The sequence below is a fragment of the Manduca sexta genome, chromosome 6 (genome assembly GCF_014839805.1).
Source record: "Manduca sexta isolate Smith_Timp_Sample1 chromosome 6, JHU_Msex_v1.0, whole genome shotgun sequence".
Taxonomy (NCBI): Eukaryota; Metazoa; Arthropoda; class Insecta; order Lepidoptera; family Sphingidae; genus Manduca; species Manduca sexta.
Window position 1 is genome coordinate 8,583,311 of NC_051120.1, and position 17,854 is coordinate 8,601,164.

Below are 17,854 nucleotides of genomic sequence, written 5' to 3' on the forward strand. Positions count from 1 at the left end.
GGCTTTGTTTTAAGTCAATTCCTATAACAAATTTATGCTAAGATTTACAGTTTACAAAGCTTTGGCGAAGGATGAAATTTTCCGTAAGGGAATCCGACACAACTTAAAGGACTAATAATATGCATAAATGCGGTCTGGTGATCGTTCTACTGATAATTAGATTTTACATAAATTACGAAAAGGAAGCCGGCAGGAATCGTGTTTTATGGACCCTTCGCGACTGCTACACAGCGTACGTTATTGTCGAGAAGTATAGTCGTAAAAGTTAGATTGTAGAACGGGTAAGATACCGCCTACGAATCCAAGATCAGGAAAACCGAATTTTTGTGAATTTTTCTATTAGAAAATTACCTGTACTTAATCTAGCTTAGATATTTCATGGGATACAGATAATTTTGGAACGGTGCGTGTATTGGTGGCATCTCTATCTCGAAGGAAATCACAGCCTATTTTAGTCGATATGTGTCTGTAATTTGGTCTGCCTACTGGCTTCTTTGTTTCATAACAGTCTAATCATTAGATGTGCAGGATTCGTCTCTGATTCGAGGGCACATCTACTTTCGCTCCTCCGCCGTGCAATCATTGTGACACATAGCAATTAATAATTAGTATTATGATTATCAGAGGTACATTTAGTATATTCCTAGGACACAGGTATTTCAATAATATTACGACAAATAAATTAAAAGAAATAAAGAATATTTTTAGATATTTGAAAATCATCATCAATAGAGTTTTCTTTTGTAAACTTGAATGCAGCGATTAGCTATTTACTTTGCTCCGGTACTTAAATAGAAATAATGCCACTTTTTTAGTAAATTCTATCTGATACTACAATACGATCTTTACACTGAGGCACCTCATAATTTAAGCCTCAATATCTATAAATATAAATCGACCAAATAGCTTGTCTGTCACATACGGGAGAGAACTATCAAGGCCTCTATCAAATACTCTATAAACTCAAATTCGAATAATTTCTGCTTATGATCAGATCTTTCTTAGTTTTATGAAAAACTAGCCCGTGCCTAGCGCAACATGACCACGTCGCGTTTCGTCGCCACGTTCCCACAGTACTTTGTGAACTACGATCTACATCTAATTTGACTGAGACAATGCATTTGAAATGTCAATAGTCATAATACTCATACTGTTTCCACAACGTTGTTCAATTCTTTTCACCTAGTTTGTGGTTCGAAGTTCCATAAAAAAGAAATATTAAGTATAAACTCTATATTTTTATTTATTGCTTCCAATAAATATGTAGTTTGGCCTTTTTCTTTTACTGAATTTGTTTTATTTTATCAATTAAGTATCAGCCTTAAAATTGATTCGAACCTAATACTAATATTGCCTGAGGTTAGGAGGAGATTATTGAAAAGTAAACACGTTATTGCTTTAACAGTAAACAGTGCTGAATGACTTGCATTATCTTTGCTCTGCAAATACAGCGCTTGACCCATCAAAATGAGTAAACAAGCAAATAATTTATAGCCGATAAGTAATGGAAATAATAACCAATCAAAATTGCAAGAAACAGTAGTAGGTAACACTATTCTGTCTAGTTTTGCCTTTAAGCATAAATGAACGATAGGCTATAACCAATGCACTTGGGTATTAAAGTGTATGAGATAAATTTCTATAGTATTATCAGTGTCAATTTGCAGTAAATACGCGGACGGCGAGCGCGTTATGACTACTAGAGATTTTTTTAATTTATCATCTTAATACTTGTTACTATTACTTAATGTGATTAGTAGTGGTGCTTACCAATAGGCCGACTTGCTTATGCCATTATACATAAACATACATAACATCACGCATTTTATCCCCGAAGGGGTATGCGAGAGGCGCAACTAGGGCACCCACTATTAGCCAAGTATGTTCCGTCCCATGATGTGATAGGGGGCGAGAGCCTATCGCCATATCGGGCACAAATTCCAGACTCCGGGCTGATACTGAGCAGAAAAACCCAAATATCACTTTGCCCGACCCGGGATTCGAACCCAGGACCTCAGAGCGCTATTATGCCATTATAATATATAAAATATGGATATGTAAACAACAGCTAAGTATTACACGATGGCGGATCTAAGGTTTAGAATAACCAGTCACAATAGATCTACTTTACCCTTCGCGCGCCCCTGGATCAGCAATTGGCTCTACAATAAATTCTATAATTAAAGTTTAATTATATAACCTAAAACATTAGATGTGAAGTAAACAAATGTGCAACGTGAAGAGTACTTCATTAGTCCATTTACCCAAATACAAACGAGCCACGAACAATGGACTTTCCTATTTGCAAAATCTCATTCACTTGTACAACGAATAATCTATAGTTGTTAATCAACTTCACACGTTTCTGTTTAAACTTAGTTAATTACGTAATTAGCGCCTCTTCCTAGGTTGGGATGGGTTAGGGAATGTCAGATTTCGGATTACGTTCGAACTTCGAACGTTCTATATTCTTAGTGCATTCCTAGTTTAAATTGTCTGAGGTGGATAGTGAACAGATGATGTTATCACTTCCTTGGTTTGATAACCGGCAGTTTCTTAGTTCGATTTCCAGGCAACACTGCGTGGATTTTATAGCAAAATTTCTTCGGAATTCAGTAATTTTACATTTAAAGCGAGCATGTTCTAAATTCAAGTTGTGTAATAAACATGAGATCGCTTACTAGAACAAGAGCGAAATATGAGAGTACATTTATGTCCTAGTTTGGTTTAGTTTCGTCTGAAAGTTCCAGCTTCCTTGTTCCATTGTTTCATTTGGAGATCGTGATGCGCGCGCACGAGATGTCCCACCTAGCTGTAACTAGCGTAATCTGTTTGATAACAATTGAATATGGAATATTTAGTTCTTAAAAAAATGCTGTTCGATTTTCAATTTTTAAATATCAAATAATGTCATGATATTGAAAAGAAGTCGGTTAATTTTTCAAAATAATATTTAAAAGCACGCATTATCTTATACGGTTCTCCATCAAGACACATTTGCCCATTTCACGGCCTTCTGTCATCAAAATCAAATATCCGATTTAAGAGTTCATCATTATTTTTTGTTGCATCAGGATTATGGTCATTGCAATACACGATGCAAAATATAATGATCAGACGAAATCACATCATACTCGGTACGATTAATTTTAATGATTTTCTTAGACGATCCGTTGTCATCACTGTTTTGCCACTCCATATCTTTAACTAAATGATGGGGTACAAGAACCGTGATTAAATTGATGTGGTCAAGTGTCAGTTCATAAAGCTGATCAGTTTTAGTTAAAGTGACAAAATTGTTATAAAACCATTATTTTATTGGTGTTCTTTTAGAAATGTGACATCGTACGTACATTACACTAAAGTCAAAACAAACGTATTGTTTTGAAAAAATCACTTAAATTTTTAACCGAAGCGGCGATAGCCTAGTTGGGTGTGGAACGGACTGCCGAGACGAATGTCCGCAGGTTCAAATCCCAAGGGCACACACCTCTGACTTTTCTAAACATCATGTGTGTATTCTTTGTGAATTATCGTTCGCTTTAACGGTGAAGGAAAACATCATGAGGAAACCTGCACATCTGAGAAGTTCTTTATAGGAATTTCGAAAGTGTGTGTAGTCTACCAACCCGCACTAGGCCAGCGTGGTGGACTAAGGCCTAATCCCTCTCAGTAGTAGAAGAGGCCCGTGCTCAGCAGTGGGCAAGTATATAATACAGGGCTGATATTATTATTATATTTTAACCAAAGCCAAAATGTTATTTTTTTAATTGAACTAGGAGCCATGTCTATACGAATAACTATTTAAAACATAAGTATATATGTCGTAATACTGGAATCTCTACTCGCCTTTTCCAAAATAACAGAGAAAACAACATAATTTTTTAATGGGCTGTTAAAAAATCAAATAGTTGTTTTATAATTTTTGATCGTAGTTAATGTCATGATCCGAGTGCTTCTTGTCGTCAATAGAAGTTATTAATGACTAATTCACAGCTTGATTACACAGTTTAACAGCTCAATTGACAGTGAACTATTATAGACTTAATTGTCGTTCATTAAGATTGATGGAAATCGTTAGATAGGTATTTTGTGTACTAGGGGTTAGTAATTTAGTTATGTCAAGCGTGTATTAGTTTTTCGACCCGGACAAAATGATATTGGGGTTTTCTGTTCAATATCAGCCCGAAGTCTGAATTTGTGCCCGATATGGCGATAGACTCGCCTTCTTTTATGTCATGGGATGGAACATACTTGGCAAAATGTGGGAGTATCTATTAATTGCGGCTCTGCTTAACTCCTGAGGTTTAAAGATCGTTGGTGTGTTTCAGTTTTAAGCTGATTATAGGCGATTGAATGGTGCAATCGGCAAACTAGGTCACTTGATATTAATTCATCGTCGCACTTAAATCTCCACGACACTAAAATACATAAGAAATATGCATTTTTATAGTATAACTAAGTATCTACCAAGAACGTCAAAATAGTGTTGTCAACATTAACGTTGCGGATAACTTGTTCATCATATTTAGAAATCAAATAAATGAAGACAGGCAATACCTGACAAGTCCGAATAGATACACAGGCTTCATAAAATGAAACTATTCACATCAAGTCTACAGGGTATTATTGATTAATATAATATACTTGTCAATTACCATAATGGTGTTAATTCCAATGCCAAAAGACCATAATTAAAAGGCGCTAAGCAAAAAGCTAGATCTTGGCGCAAAAGATAAAGAAGTATGACATAAATCGACCATGACTTTACAGTTTTTGCATATATTATGCAATATTGAATTCCTCCTTCAGCTCTATAATTTCTGCTGTATTTATTGCAAATTATAACGTATAATGCCCATAAATGTTTTACGCAGTCTCGCAATGTACATATGTTACACAATATGAAGTATAAGTAGTCATTTTACTAATGGGAATATGAATGGAGGATATCTAGTTACCAATACGAAACATGATTGTGTAAATTGTGAAAATTATCTTTAGCATCCCCGTTCCTTAAATTTATAAAGTAACTTGTTTCCTCTGCGTATTTTGTTTCAATTGTTGGCATTGAGATGCCGGTACGGTTTGCATTGCATTAGCGGGAAACCAGTGTGGATCATCTGTTTTTGAGTGACCTCCTATCTTCTCCTCTTATCCTATCATTTGATAAGGATCATGGATAAAATGTTGCCCTTAAGAAATAAAAAATAGGTACCTATTAGAAAGGGAATGATTTGGTACAGTAGATAGATGTACATAACGATAGGTATTAAAACTGTATAAACATCTTTAGGCTCTGATTTATTAAAAAAAAAAAATCTCAATGATAAGATAAATTTCATACGTTGACAATAAACTTTCTAATGGTGTATAAATCCTTATAACGGTAACGTTTGTCGCACAAATTGTACGAACTACGTAAATGCTCATTAAAATACGCATTATTCATGAATTGGCAAAAATATAGTTATTAACAACTCTATATTGATGTTTGGAATAAATTTTCAATTCACATACAATATTATCGGCAAATCACTCAATCGATATTAAATATTCGCCACAGTAAAAAAATATTGTTACTCATTCAGTTCATAATTTTATAAATATGACAATCTTTTAAATAAGGGTACAAATAATAAACAGTATTTTAAATTAGAATTTAAGTTACATAAAACAATAAGGCAGGACGAGGAAAATGAAATCATACTAAATTAATAAGGGGATAAACTATATTTGACTATTTAAAATAAGGAAAATTGGATTGAAGAAAATTTGCATATTATTATCTGATTTAGTAAATACAAAAATCAAATTACATTAATTTTATTCGTTAAATACAGTAATTAAGTAAGTGCCTACTTATTCGTAGTCTAGAGTTTTCAAAATTACGACCCAATTGACCTCTTGTTAGGCCGCAATCCACTAAGATTGCGAATCAAACCGATGAATCTGCTGATAAAACGAAATTGCCTATTCAACTAACCTCTGTTGTTTTGACCTGAGTACCACGATATGAATTTTTAACATTCCTAAACGACGCAATGCTGCCCATTTAGAAGTTTACGAGCTTCGAGGTATTCGGGCTGCTGATATTTGACCTTTTGCCATCTCACATGCTTTGTCTAATAAAAAGGTAAAAATAACGTATTATATATTATATAAGTACTCTAATTTCACGAATTTATTTAATTTTATTTGAAGCGGCGATAGCCTAGTTAGGTGTAGAACGGACTGCAGAGATGAATGTCCGCAGGTTCGAATCCCAAGGGCACACACATCTGACTTTTTTAAAATTATGTGTGCATTCTTCGTGTATTATAAGTATCGCTTGCTTTTGCAGTGAAGAAAAACATCGTGAGGAAACCTTGTATACTTGAGAAATTCTCTATAGGAATTTTGAGGGTGTATGAAATCTATCAACCCGCACTAGGCCAGCATGGTGGACTAAGACCTAATCCTTGTCAATAGTAGAGGCGGTCCGTGTCCAGCAGTGGGACAGTATAATATACAGGGCTGATGTTGTTACTATTACATTATTAAACGAATTTAGCTCTAGTTAATATACATTAAAATGCCCTTTGAACGAATAGGATGAAAACTCATTAATCTAAATACATTTTGCAGAACACGAGCATCTTATAGATATATTTTATTCGTGAAATAATGACAAAATAGCTGTTTTTTTTCATACGCGCATGGCAATTTGACCCTACTGCATCTGATGGTAAGTGTAGTGGGGTCCAATAGAATGTTGATAATTACCCCTCGGCAGTCAACACAATAGGGTACCGGACTCATTTTTATTCTTTACTATTATCAAATATTTACGTTATATAAATTATAACACAAAAGGAATTATTAAAATCCGGTAAAAAATCAAAAAGTTATAAGTCTTTGAATTTCGGTGGAAAGGGTAGTTAACAAGAAACAGAAAAGAGACAAAATATCCACATGTGACGTCATCGGGAATTACGACGCGTGCGAAAGAAAGAGATGAAGCGATATCCCCACAACGTGCCCACTTCTGCACGTTACAATATTTTAAATATGAATTACTCGCTCATTTTTAACCAATTTTATGCTGTTTTCGCAGACGTGCTTCTTTTTCGTATTAAAAGCCATTACATATAGAATAATGTACAAAATCAAGCATAGGCCGGTCCCCTATTGTGCCAGCCTGTTGGAACCGGATATACACAGGCTGGTCCCGGAACGCGACACACGTGGGCCACTATGGCGGGTTATAACTCTTTCTGTCCGGTGGTCGCTATCCGAGCGCATATTAAATATATCGTACTACAAGCAAAACGGAATTCTGTAAATGGTACCAGAAATTCCGATCGTTACGTATTAACAAAATTACATCGAAAAATACAAATTCTGCATACGTAACACGGTAGAAATTTGTACAACAATCATTATTGTAAATAACCTTTGACAGTTGACACTAATGATGCATAAAAGCCGTAATATTTTGATATCCTCGCTTTATTACAAAACGGTATCCCAATACATGTAAACAAAGCATTAGAAATTTAGAAAATATTATAATGAGGTCCAAGCTATTATATGCAGCCATTTTTGTTGACCCGTTGTTACCGAATACGATAGGCGTAAAGCTAGCACGCACTTGTGACAGTTTCGTTTTGAATCCATTAAATAAGCTTGATTTTTCTCTTGAAGCCGAGCTCTCCACAATGCCACACAGTGCTTTGAAATTCATAGCTGGTGGTGATCCTATTGTTTATGGGTATTTGTGTTTGCTTACCATCAGATCAGCGAGCATACACGTATCGTCGTCATTTGTATAAAAAACAAGGGCGTATATCAATACAAGAAATTGACTTATTTCAACCAGAGTTATGAATAGTCACTAAATATTTTAGAAATTAGTAAACGCCAATTCGATCTCGACCTTATTCTAGAAATGTCACAATTTAAGTTTTTTCATGCCGAAATTTGTAACTACGCTCAGCAAAGATTACGGTGGAGTTACAACAATTTCCCCATTAGAGTGACATTGTGAAACCATTTGCAGGCTGTTTGTCCCACGCGATGTCATCTTGCTCTTAAACGGGCATTGTGTCACGGGCTTTAAATAGTAGAACGGTCGCCTAAGTAATGCAGTTTTAGCATATTTATGATATAGGAATACTTTAGATCGCCTTTCAGTTTGGTCTTACGCAATGACTTCATTCTCACTCAACTAAGTCTAAGTTCTTGGCTACAGTTCGTAATATATTTTGATAGTCAAGACTGTTTTCCGTTATGTTGGTTCAGTGGGAAAATTTGGGACGTGAACCTTGAGGCTCTAGAATAAATTCCCAAAATCGATTCAACGCCAAGCTCAGCCTCAATTTCGTTACCCATCTTAGAATGAAATGGATAATAATATAACCTAAGCAAATTGTTTGTATAATCCTCCTTGCGTACCCCTATAGGGGAAAGGCCTTAACTTATACATTATATGCATGTATGTTTTTATATAATTGCTTTCTAATTCTGTATTAGTATACCCAATTGTGCTTTGATTTCGATTAATAAAATTTGTATTTTCTTTTCAGTGCTACTGGCTCTAGCAGCCGCTCAAAGTGGTTACGAATACAACAGACCAGGGAAACCGTTCGGTCCAGGATCGACGTCCAGCCGACCGGGATACTCAACAGCACAATCAGGTGGCTTCTCAACTACCACCTCTTACCCCATAAGACCATCAAGCGATGACTACTCCAGCTCTACTCAAGGATACCCATCTGGACCCTCCGGATACCCAAGTAGTCCAGGATATCCAGGATCGACCAGTCAACGGCCTCTATCTGGCTACCCGGGAGGATCATACCCAGGCCAGGGTGGCCCCGGGCAAGGACCTAGTGGACCAGGAGGTTATCCAGGTCAAAGTGGACCCTCGTATCCAGGGCAAGGACCAAGTGGACCCGGAGGCTATCCTGGACAAGGACCTCGTGGGCCTTCAGGCTATCCGGGACAAACCGGATCGTTTCCCGGGCAAGGCGGGAGGGGACCCGGTAGTTTCCCCGGTTCAGGATTCCCAGGATCGGGATCGCCTGGTTTTGCTCCAGGTTCTCCAGGCTTCGGGCCAGGAGGACCAGGATTCGGACCAGGTTCTGGATTTGGTCCTGGATCGCCTGGGTTTGGACCTGAAGATACTGGAGCTTATCCTGGTGGCGACTACTCTGCTATCCCTGGTACACCAGACATTGATTATCCAATCTATTCTGACGTCCCTCAAACTTCTTTCAACTGTGAATCTCAAGCTTACCCTGGATATTATGCCGATGTAGAAACTCGTTGTCAAGCCTTCCATGTGTGCTCTAATAACAAAACCTACGACTTTCTCTGCCCTAATGGTACTATCTTCTCACAAGAAGTATTCGTATGCGTCTGGTGGGACCAATTTGACTGCAACTCCGCTCCTGGACTCTATGGTCTCAATGCCAATCTTTATGACTATTCTATAATTGGATCTCCTGGTAATTATCCTCAAGGACCTCAAGGAAGTTATCCAGGCAGTTCGGGACTTCAAAGGCCGGGGTCTGGTTACCCGGGAGGCCCTGGAACTCAAAGACCCGGTGGGTCCTACCCGGGAGGCTTTGGACCCCAAGGGCCTGGTTACCCTGGCTCTGGACCTCAAGGACCGTCTAGTGGCTACCCTGGAGGTTCCGGACCTACCTCCCCAGGCTACCCTGGATCAGGACCAGGATCTTCTTATCCAGGCAGCTCTGGCCAAGGACCATCTACTGCTTATCCAGGAACAAGTTCAGGCTATCCAGGCAGTGGATCCTATCCAGGAAGTCCAGGACCACAAGGACCATCAACAGCATACCCCGGGACTAGTGGCACACGAGGACCATCATATCCAGGAAGTTCCGGGCCAGGTTATCCTGGTTCAGGTTCCTACCCAGGATCCAGTTCCTCGAGCTATCCAGGCGGAAGTAGTGGCTACCCGTCAGGAAGACCAAGCGGTCCTGGTTTCCCTGCCGGTCCCGGTGGAAGACCACAGCAGCCTAACAGAGAATACCTCCCACCTAGAAACTGAGCAAGCTAGCAAACTTCGATCGAATAAAATCAGTATTTTACATGCCAAAAGAGGATTTTAGGAGCCGGTTTATTTGTATGAAACCTGCTTCTAGAATCGTCTGGAGGTATTAGGTATAGGGCTGTATATGCCACGTAGAATAAGTATTTGCCAAAATAGCTTATATGCCAGTAAACGTCGACGTTGATAAACGAATTTGTCGGTGCTGTCTTTTATAAATGTCTTAGAAGCGTATCTACGCGATATTTCTTTATTTTTATAATTATTATACAATTTTTTTATATTCTTCGTTTACTTTTTGACCTAAAGTTACCAAAACTAGTGTTCGTAATAAAGTCCAAAAATATCAAAATTATTATTTAAATTTACGTTAGAATTAATTTTATATTGTTTATTTGTTCAATTCTTATTGTAAATACACATTTGTAACTCAATAAAGTATTATAAAAAGCAGTATAGCGAATTATTTTTCTATATTTCTTTCTGGTAACACAGATATTCTAGGCGTACCTTTATTCCTCTTTCCATATTCTGATTGTGCCTTACTACCAAAAGCAGAAATGTTCTTACTGATCAATTCATTAATCATACGAATTTCTGGAGATGTTGCCGGCATGAAATTCCCATCAATAACTATTTTAATCAAGCCTTGCATTCCCATTTTCTTATTGACGCTTTGATATAGCACCACGTTATGTAATTTCTTCAGAGTTTGATACGTTAAATTATTATACGCCAAATTCAAATAGCTCAAACACATATTACCAGTACAATACGTATAATTATCTTTGATTTTGGAAAACTTAGGCCCAAAAGGATCCAAGAACGGACCTATCATCTCACCAGATAACATGTCCGCTTTACAAAACGCGTATTCATCAGTAAAACTTTGCTTTGTAGGTTTATCTTTCTTTGTAATTGCTTTATTTTTCAACGAAGTTGCCGAGATTCTTCGTTTCTTAGGCATTGATTTTTTGCTTGCTTGACTTTCGTCGACCGATTTGCAGTCCCATTCATGGTAAGCTTTATAGAACAAAGCTCTTCTCATTTTTAAGTATTCTAAATACCGTCTGCGTTTTTTTACTATTTCCTCGTAAGTTAGTGGAAATTCCATCAAAATATCTAGTATATGATATGCACCTTCGTCACCAATACGATTATCAGCCAAGTTCAAATAGCGTAAATGTCTATTGGTCCTTAAAGCATCTGCAAAATATTTCGCTCCCAAATCAGTTATGTGATTTGAGGATAGATTTAAAGCAATTAAACCAGTTTCAGCTGATGCCATGTAATGTAATTTTGATGCTAACAATTTGCTAACTTCATCGTTTATAAGACATCTACTTAAAGATAAAGTTCTGAGGTGCGAAGTATTTAAAAGTATGGCATAATTGGCTTCCGCGAGATGCGTTTGATCTAAACAAACTTCTGTGACGTAAGATAGAGGCAACATCTTGCTCAATTCATGGATAGTGTAAACATCGACATTAGATTTAGTTATGGAGATTTTTGCTAGTTGCTGAAAATAAGGGGCTATTAAGCATATCAGTTGTATAACTATGCGATGAACATGTTTTACTTTATGTATTCCTATCTCGACAATTTGATTCATGTTATTGTATAAAGTGTCTATTGGTATCATTTCTTCGTGTATTAAATTAAGAGGCATTGTAACAGATGGGTGAGTTAAGGCACTACCCTTTTCTAGATCAGCAAGAAGATCTTCATTCACGAATTGTGTCACAATACATACCTTCGCGGATTTTCCGCATTCGCTACGTTTGCTAGATTTGTAAGGGTCATCTGAAAAGAATAAATAAGTATAATTATCAAAATGTTCTCCAAAGAAATAAAAAAAGTATCATTTAAAAGTAGCTATATTCACAATTCCTATTTATTATTATGTATTTTAATAAAAAATAACTAACCACCTTGTATGTCCTTTTTGATGATTATAGGGTATGCACAAGCAAATTTCTTGCAGGCCATGACCATGTATTCATCAAAATTTAACACACGGTTCTCCTCATAATTTAGTGTACTATAAGCAGATCGAATCGATCGCATAGATTGAGATAGCCCAGGTTTCATTTTATAGTTATAAAACAAAAATAGAAAAATAAAAATATCCAAAACAATAAATTCAATGAAAAATTGTGTTTATAAAATTGACAGATATATGTGACAATAACAAAGGCGACATTTTATAACGTCAAAGAGTAAAATTTTATGTTTACTTTATGAGTTAATAGATCTCCTTTTTAAATATCCAAAGAGCATTATGGGCATGGAGGTAGGAAAGCAGAGGCAGGAGGACGCTGCCGCTCCCCAAATTCAACACAAGTAGTTACATATAGATGTTTGTACTCGTGTTGGATTATTGAGACTATCCATATGCAATTTAAACTTTGCTCCCTTAGACAAAAATTCGTGATATTGACCCCCTCTCTCCACTCCTAATGATACGTCCACAGCGATTAATTATCAAATGGCTGTGGAATCAAAATTCTGAATACTTAAATAAATTTCGCTTGTCAGAACTTTCTACGCATGTAATAATGTTTTTAGTTTGTAAACATCTTATAACATTACCCAAAAGGTAATATAAACTTTAGGTGGGTAAAGTAACTTCTTCATGAACGCATCATCACTTCGGGAATGATTTAGATGGCATGATGCAGGCATTCCCAGATCAAAATACACAATATATTCCCCTCAACATAACTGGTCAAATTTATCTGAATGGCGTATCAACAAAATTATGATCGAAAAAGGATTTTCTTTGAGTAACTCATTATTTAGAATCGTCTGGAAGTAACGATTTACAATAAGTCTGTTGGATAAATAATTGCAGCTCTTAAAACTCCATAATCCCATTTTATTCAATTTTACGTATAAGAAAAATCCTTTTAGGGCCATGCCGCGAAATCGCCGCTCGAGTGGTACGGCGAGCGGTTTTGTATCAGCAGCGACGATTGAGCGAGACAAATATATGGGGGAATCCGAAAGATGCCCAAGAAGCTTATATCCAGGTTGCGTGATACGGAGCAGTGCGGATAACGCTGCTGTGCCGCTTGTCGCTTAGCACGCCGCTTAGCCCGTTTTCGGGGCATGACCATTCCTCTTTTGATCTCTAAAAATTTTACCATTAACAAGAGGTACCTACTAGTTATGAGTCTCCAAATCCTATCCCCATGAATAACATTTGCACTCGACCGTGGGACTCTTGTGACACCAAAACATTAGGTTTGCTGCTTCGAAATATAACTTACAAAGTGAAGATTATCCATCTATTGATAAAATAAAGATCAACGTTCAAGATCATGCAATTTATTTCGTTTTAAAGCTTAAGTAATATTTTCAAAATATTAAAACTAAGGTATTCCTGTTCTTATATTCACAAAACTTTTCTTAAAAACTAAACGGTCTCTTCAGTAGGTAATTAAACATAATTTTCTTTGCTTCAGGTAAACTTACCATCATATAAGTAACTAACACATATTATTTCTATTACAATCTTAACCATAACTTAAAATTCTCTCTTAAAACTAAAAAGTACCCTCATTACTTAAATTATAAACTTCCTAATAGTATTAAAAGACTTATTTTTTCGTGAATGATGAAGACCGTCTTCTACTCGATAAATTTACCGGAAGTTTATCATTTATCATCTTGTTTAGATGCAGATAAATTGCTTTGTATTCCTCACACGAGTTAGGGATTAGGTTCCCATCTATTATAATTCTGAGTAAACCTGTAGCCCGCTCCGGTTTCGCTATATGGCTTTGATATTTCAAAACATCAGCAATCATTCTGATTGAAGGATACTCCAACTGATTGTACGACAAATTCAAAGAGCACAATACCATATTACCCATGGAGAAATATTTAATTTTCTTTTTCACCACATTCTCAGTGCAAAATGGATCATCAAATTCGCCCATTATCTCCGTAGTCATTTTTTCTGCTAGTTCGGAAATCGATTGATCTTCAACAGTATTAAGTAATTGTGATTTTTTGAATTTCGTGCTTTTAGATTTTTTTATTGTTGAGTTAGGCGACAACACCTCTATTTTCTGACGGATAGCTTCTTCTATGCATTTCTCTAAAACTATTTCCCTCTCTGCTATATAACTTTCTTTTCTTCTTACAGAATGTCGAACTTCACTTCCAGTTATTTCGAATTCCATTAAATGTTGTAGAATTGCTTTTGCTCCAACATCAGTAATTTTATTTCCAGTCAAATTAAGATGGAGAAGTCGACGATTCATTTTTAGCGTATTGCCCAAACTTTCGGCACCTACATCTGTTATAAAATTAGACGACAATTCTAAAACCATAAGAGATGAATACGCGGGTCCATCAAAATCGATCCTAACGGCTAACTCCTTACAAGCCTTATCACCAATGTTGCATCTATTTAAAGACAAGCATTTTAACTGAGATGTTTGGTCTAGTAACACGTAGTAATTGCCTTCCGGGACACCAGTGTCATCGAGACACACATGGGTGAGGTTGGAATGAGGTAAAAGCTTACCAATTTCATGAAGCAAGATGGAAGTTGCACCGTGTCCGCGAATCACCAACTTCGTTAAGAAAGCGTGGAATGGTACACAAAGATTTATAGCTTGAATAACTTTCCTATGTATTATAAATGGACAGTTAATGATTGCTACTTCTACAAGATAGCCCCGGGCATCATAAATAGCGTTCAGAGAAACAGCATCAAGGTTATGAGCTAGCTGTTCAATGGAAATTCTATTGGGAAGGCTCGGAGCAGGTGCCACCGTTGTACTCGTATCGGTATCTAATATTTTAGTAGCATCAGATTCCAGTTCTTCGTTTTTATTCTTCATGCTTTTCGCAGATTTAGTACGAGTTGAGCTTGATCTCCGATCGTTCTTTTTATACTTTTCTGAAATGAAATAAAATTGGTTACGCTAATCATACCTATTAAAAAAATACAAAGAAAATCAACAAATTACTTATGTCTTTGAAGACCGTACATTTAGTAGGAAGGTACCTAATTATCGTGGATCCATGGTGTATTTAGTACCTTTAATGTAGGTACAAAATATACCTAGTGTGAAAATAAATGTTATAAATATTACATTAGCGAATAGCGATGTCCACGAGCAAAATCCTCTATTAATTACATTTGGGCCGTTCACTCATCTGACTTAGTAGAAAATAAAAAAATCGAATTAAGGTCGTTATTTTTAACAAAGAGTTAAAATAAGTAACACATAACTCATATTTTTAATATAAAAAAATAAAAATAAGTTGCTAGTTGAGTCCAACACCTACAAAAATAAAATAGCAAACCTTGAAATATCTTCGTAACTTCAACTAATTTAGGCACTTGCCATTGCAAGCAAATCCAGGGTATAAAAGCATCAAAATCTAAAGGGGTTGGCTTCCCCGACGATAATTTCCTTCCCACGACATCCATTTGAATCGTTTTTTTAGAATCACGCGTAGAAGCTGTACTCTTATTTTGCATTACTTACTTCAAAGATAAGGTGTTAGATACCTAATAAGTAAGTATGTAGATAATTGATATATTTTCAATAATTTTGGAAATTAAAGAGAATTATAATTATATATTGATTGCAAATAATACAGTAATCAAAGACAGTAATTGTCATCAAAGAATTGATTGTCAGAAGCCATAAAAATTGCGACCATTTCACATGAGGCGAAAAAACAAAGCGAAAAAAGGTTAAGGTTAAGGAGAATTCATATAATATAATTATATTATTAGTAATATATATTCGGGGAAAACGGCGATCTGATTTTTAGTCTCTTTTTGTTTTGAATTTTGTTTTATTACTCAACATTCGCAAAATCACCGATAAATAAACGGTTGCAGCCATAATAAAAAAAATGAAGAAGATAGAGCGTAATGTAAAATAAGAAAAACTTAAAATCGACTAAACGATGTATCGATTTAGCACATAACGCTACACTAGATAGTAACATTCTCTTCACATCGCTATTTGTCATTCATGCATGATTATTCCGTCTGCTTGTTATATTTTTTGTGCAAAACGCAGTTTTTTATGAATGCACATAGTTTCTTGTGTTAAACAATACTCCAAAATATAAAAATAGTGTAACAATTTGATATTTTGTGTTCGAAAAGTGTTGTGAAAGAGCCACCTTGAAGTACAGGGTGACATAATTTAGTCGCCCCTACTGCGTATCATGTAGCCGTTGTGGTTTATTTTGCGGATTGCTGGGTCTATTTTCGACTCGAGAAGTTTCCTGGACGTATGTATTTAAATAAATCATATATACATTTCATGAGTTTCGCTTTATTTTTTTGTTATCGCGGTAAATTTTTTATACATTGGTTCGTGTTAGGTCCGTATGTAGAAAGATAATGTCAAGGTTCACAACATCTGTAAGTGATTTAAGCCTTTTATGTGTCGTTTCGTGATCGATAATACAGTTTTAACAATATGTAACATTTACAAAATAGTCTTACGAAAATATACTGCTTATGCATATTTACTTTTCAAAGCAGTTTGATAAAATTAATAATTATGGTGTTTAAAACACGTTTCCTTATCCTTGGAAGTGTCATAATTTTTAACTTTTTTCTTTATATAGCTTGTATCGTTGGAAAGTTAAAAATAACAGTAGCATAACTCCATTTTTTTTGATGTCACCTTCTAAGTAATAATTCCTTGAATATAAGAAAAACACATTCAATAATATACTTGTAAAACCAGTTTCAATAAAATTACTTATAAGATGTTACCATTTCTATAACTATTGGTTCAAGGTAGAAGGTAAAGTTTATATATTTTATTGCTAAAAGTAAATTTTGCCATCAAAAGTGCATGTCTGTCTTTTCAAAAGAAAAGATGTAGGCATAATGTGTTTGTCTATTATAATCTACGATTCCTTCTAAGCCATATCCATGAAAGGAATACTAAAATGTTAACAAAGACCTTATCAAACAACATTAAATTCACATCTGCTAAATGCACAAAAAACAATTTTTATCTGCCAAGGGTAGGCAGACAACGACTAGTATATCTACTTGCGTCATTCGTATTCAGTCCCGTTATAAGTGAACTTATTGTCCTATCAAACACATATTCCACATTCCAAACCAATACTGAACAGAATCTCAATAACAATCATAATAATCCTACAGGCTTAGCTTCAATCTTGGTCTCGATCAAAGTAATACAAAAACAATCTAAATCTCCCTCAGTATCACAAATCCCTTGTAGACCACAACAGCCAAAAGCGGGGATATAACATTGTTTCATGTTTATAGTATCATGTACATTTTGACATGTAGCACATTACACACTCTTACATATTGTAAAACTAAGGTCCCTGCCGTGTCTGTGTCTGTTTGAACACAATTAGTTCAGATAAATAGGTCAGCTTTTGTTGTGTGCATTGGGTAAACAGTTAGAGTAAGACCCCAATCATATATGACAGAATTGTTCTTCCCTTAAGGTTCAAAAAAATTTATTATAAAACAAAGGCCCCCGCCACATCTGTCTGCCTGCCTGAATCCGATAAACTCAAAAACTACCCAATGTATTACAATGAAAATAGGTAGTTTGAGTCTCTGGAAAGGACATAGGCTATTATTTTTTTTTTAAACTATTCCCGATAAACCCATGCTGGCATCGACATGAGCCAAATGTTGTGGTATACAATAAATATACATTTCGGTTGTTGATACCCATTCAGTCATATCACAGACAACAAAGTAATTATTCTGATTAGATTATGTTTTATATTGAAAATTGCAGTTCATTACATACA

The 17,854-nt window shown here is 35.8% G+C and overlaps 3 protein-coding genes across 7 annotated transcripts in view; 2 read left to right on the forward strand and 1 right to left on the reverse strand.

Annotated features, from left to right (window-relative positions):
• Nucleotides 1-10,408, forward strand: part of LOC119193792 (spidroin-2-like) — an 11,422-nt gene extending 1,014 nt beyond the window's left edge. Inside the window, exon 3 of the mRNA XM_037447516.1 lies at nt 8,568-10,408. Coding sequence (XP_037303413.1) covers nt 8,568-10,057 — 1,490 coding nt within the window. The 3' untranslated portion in view covers nt 10,058-10,408. The remainder of the gene's footprint in view (nt 1-8,567) is intronic.
• Nucleotides 10,409-10,433: 25 nt separating this feature from the next.
• On the reverse strand, nt 10,434-12,190 carry LOC119193766 (leucine-rich repeat-containing protein 71-like). 4 transcript variants are annotated; one of them, XM_037447449.1, is made up of 3 exons: nt 11,989-12,190; nt 11,811-11,860; nt 10,434-11,576 (listed from the first exon to the last, which is right to left on the reverse strand). In XM_037447449.1, the coding sequence occupies exons 1-3, from the start codon at nt 12,146-12,148 to the stop codon at nt 10,521-10,523; spliced, it is 1,266 nt and encodes a 421-aa protein (XP_037303346.1). In that variant the 5' UTR covers nt 12,149-12,190; the 3' UTR covers nt 10,434-10,520. The 4 variants fall into 4 exon arrangements, with proteins under 4 accessions (XP_037303346.1, XP_037303345.1, XP_037303344.1 ...); XM_037447448.1 differs by having other exon boundaries at nt 11,986-12,190; XM_037447447.1 differs by having other exon boundaries at nt 10,434-11,860.
• A 3,855-nt stretch (nt 12,191-16,045) lies between these two features.
• The window catches only part of LOC115448938 (UPF0518 protein GJ17503), a 32,459-nt gene continuing 30,650 nt past the window's right edge, over nt 16,046-17,854 (forward strand). For both annotated transcript variants that reach the window (XM_030176568.2, XM_030176569.2), the window contains exon 1: nt 16,046-16,330. The gene's annotated coding sequence lies outside the window, so the exon portion shown is untranslated. The remainder of the gene's footprint in view (nt 16,331-17,854) is intronic.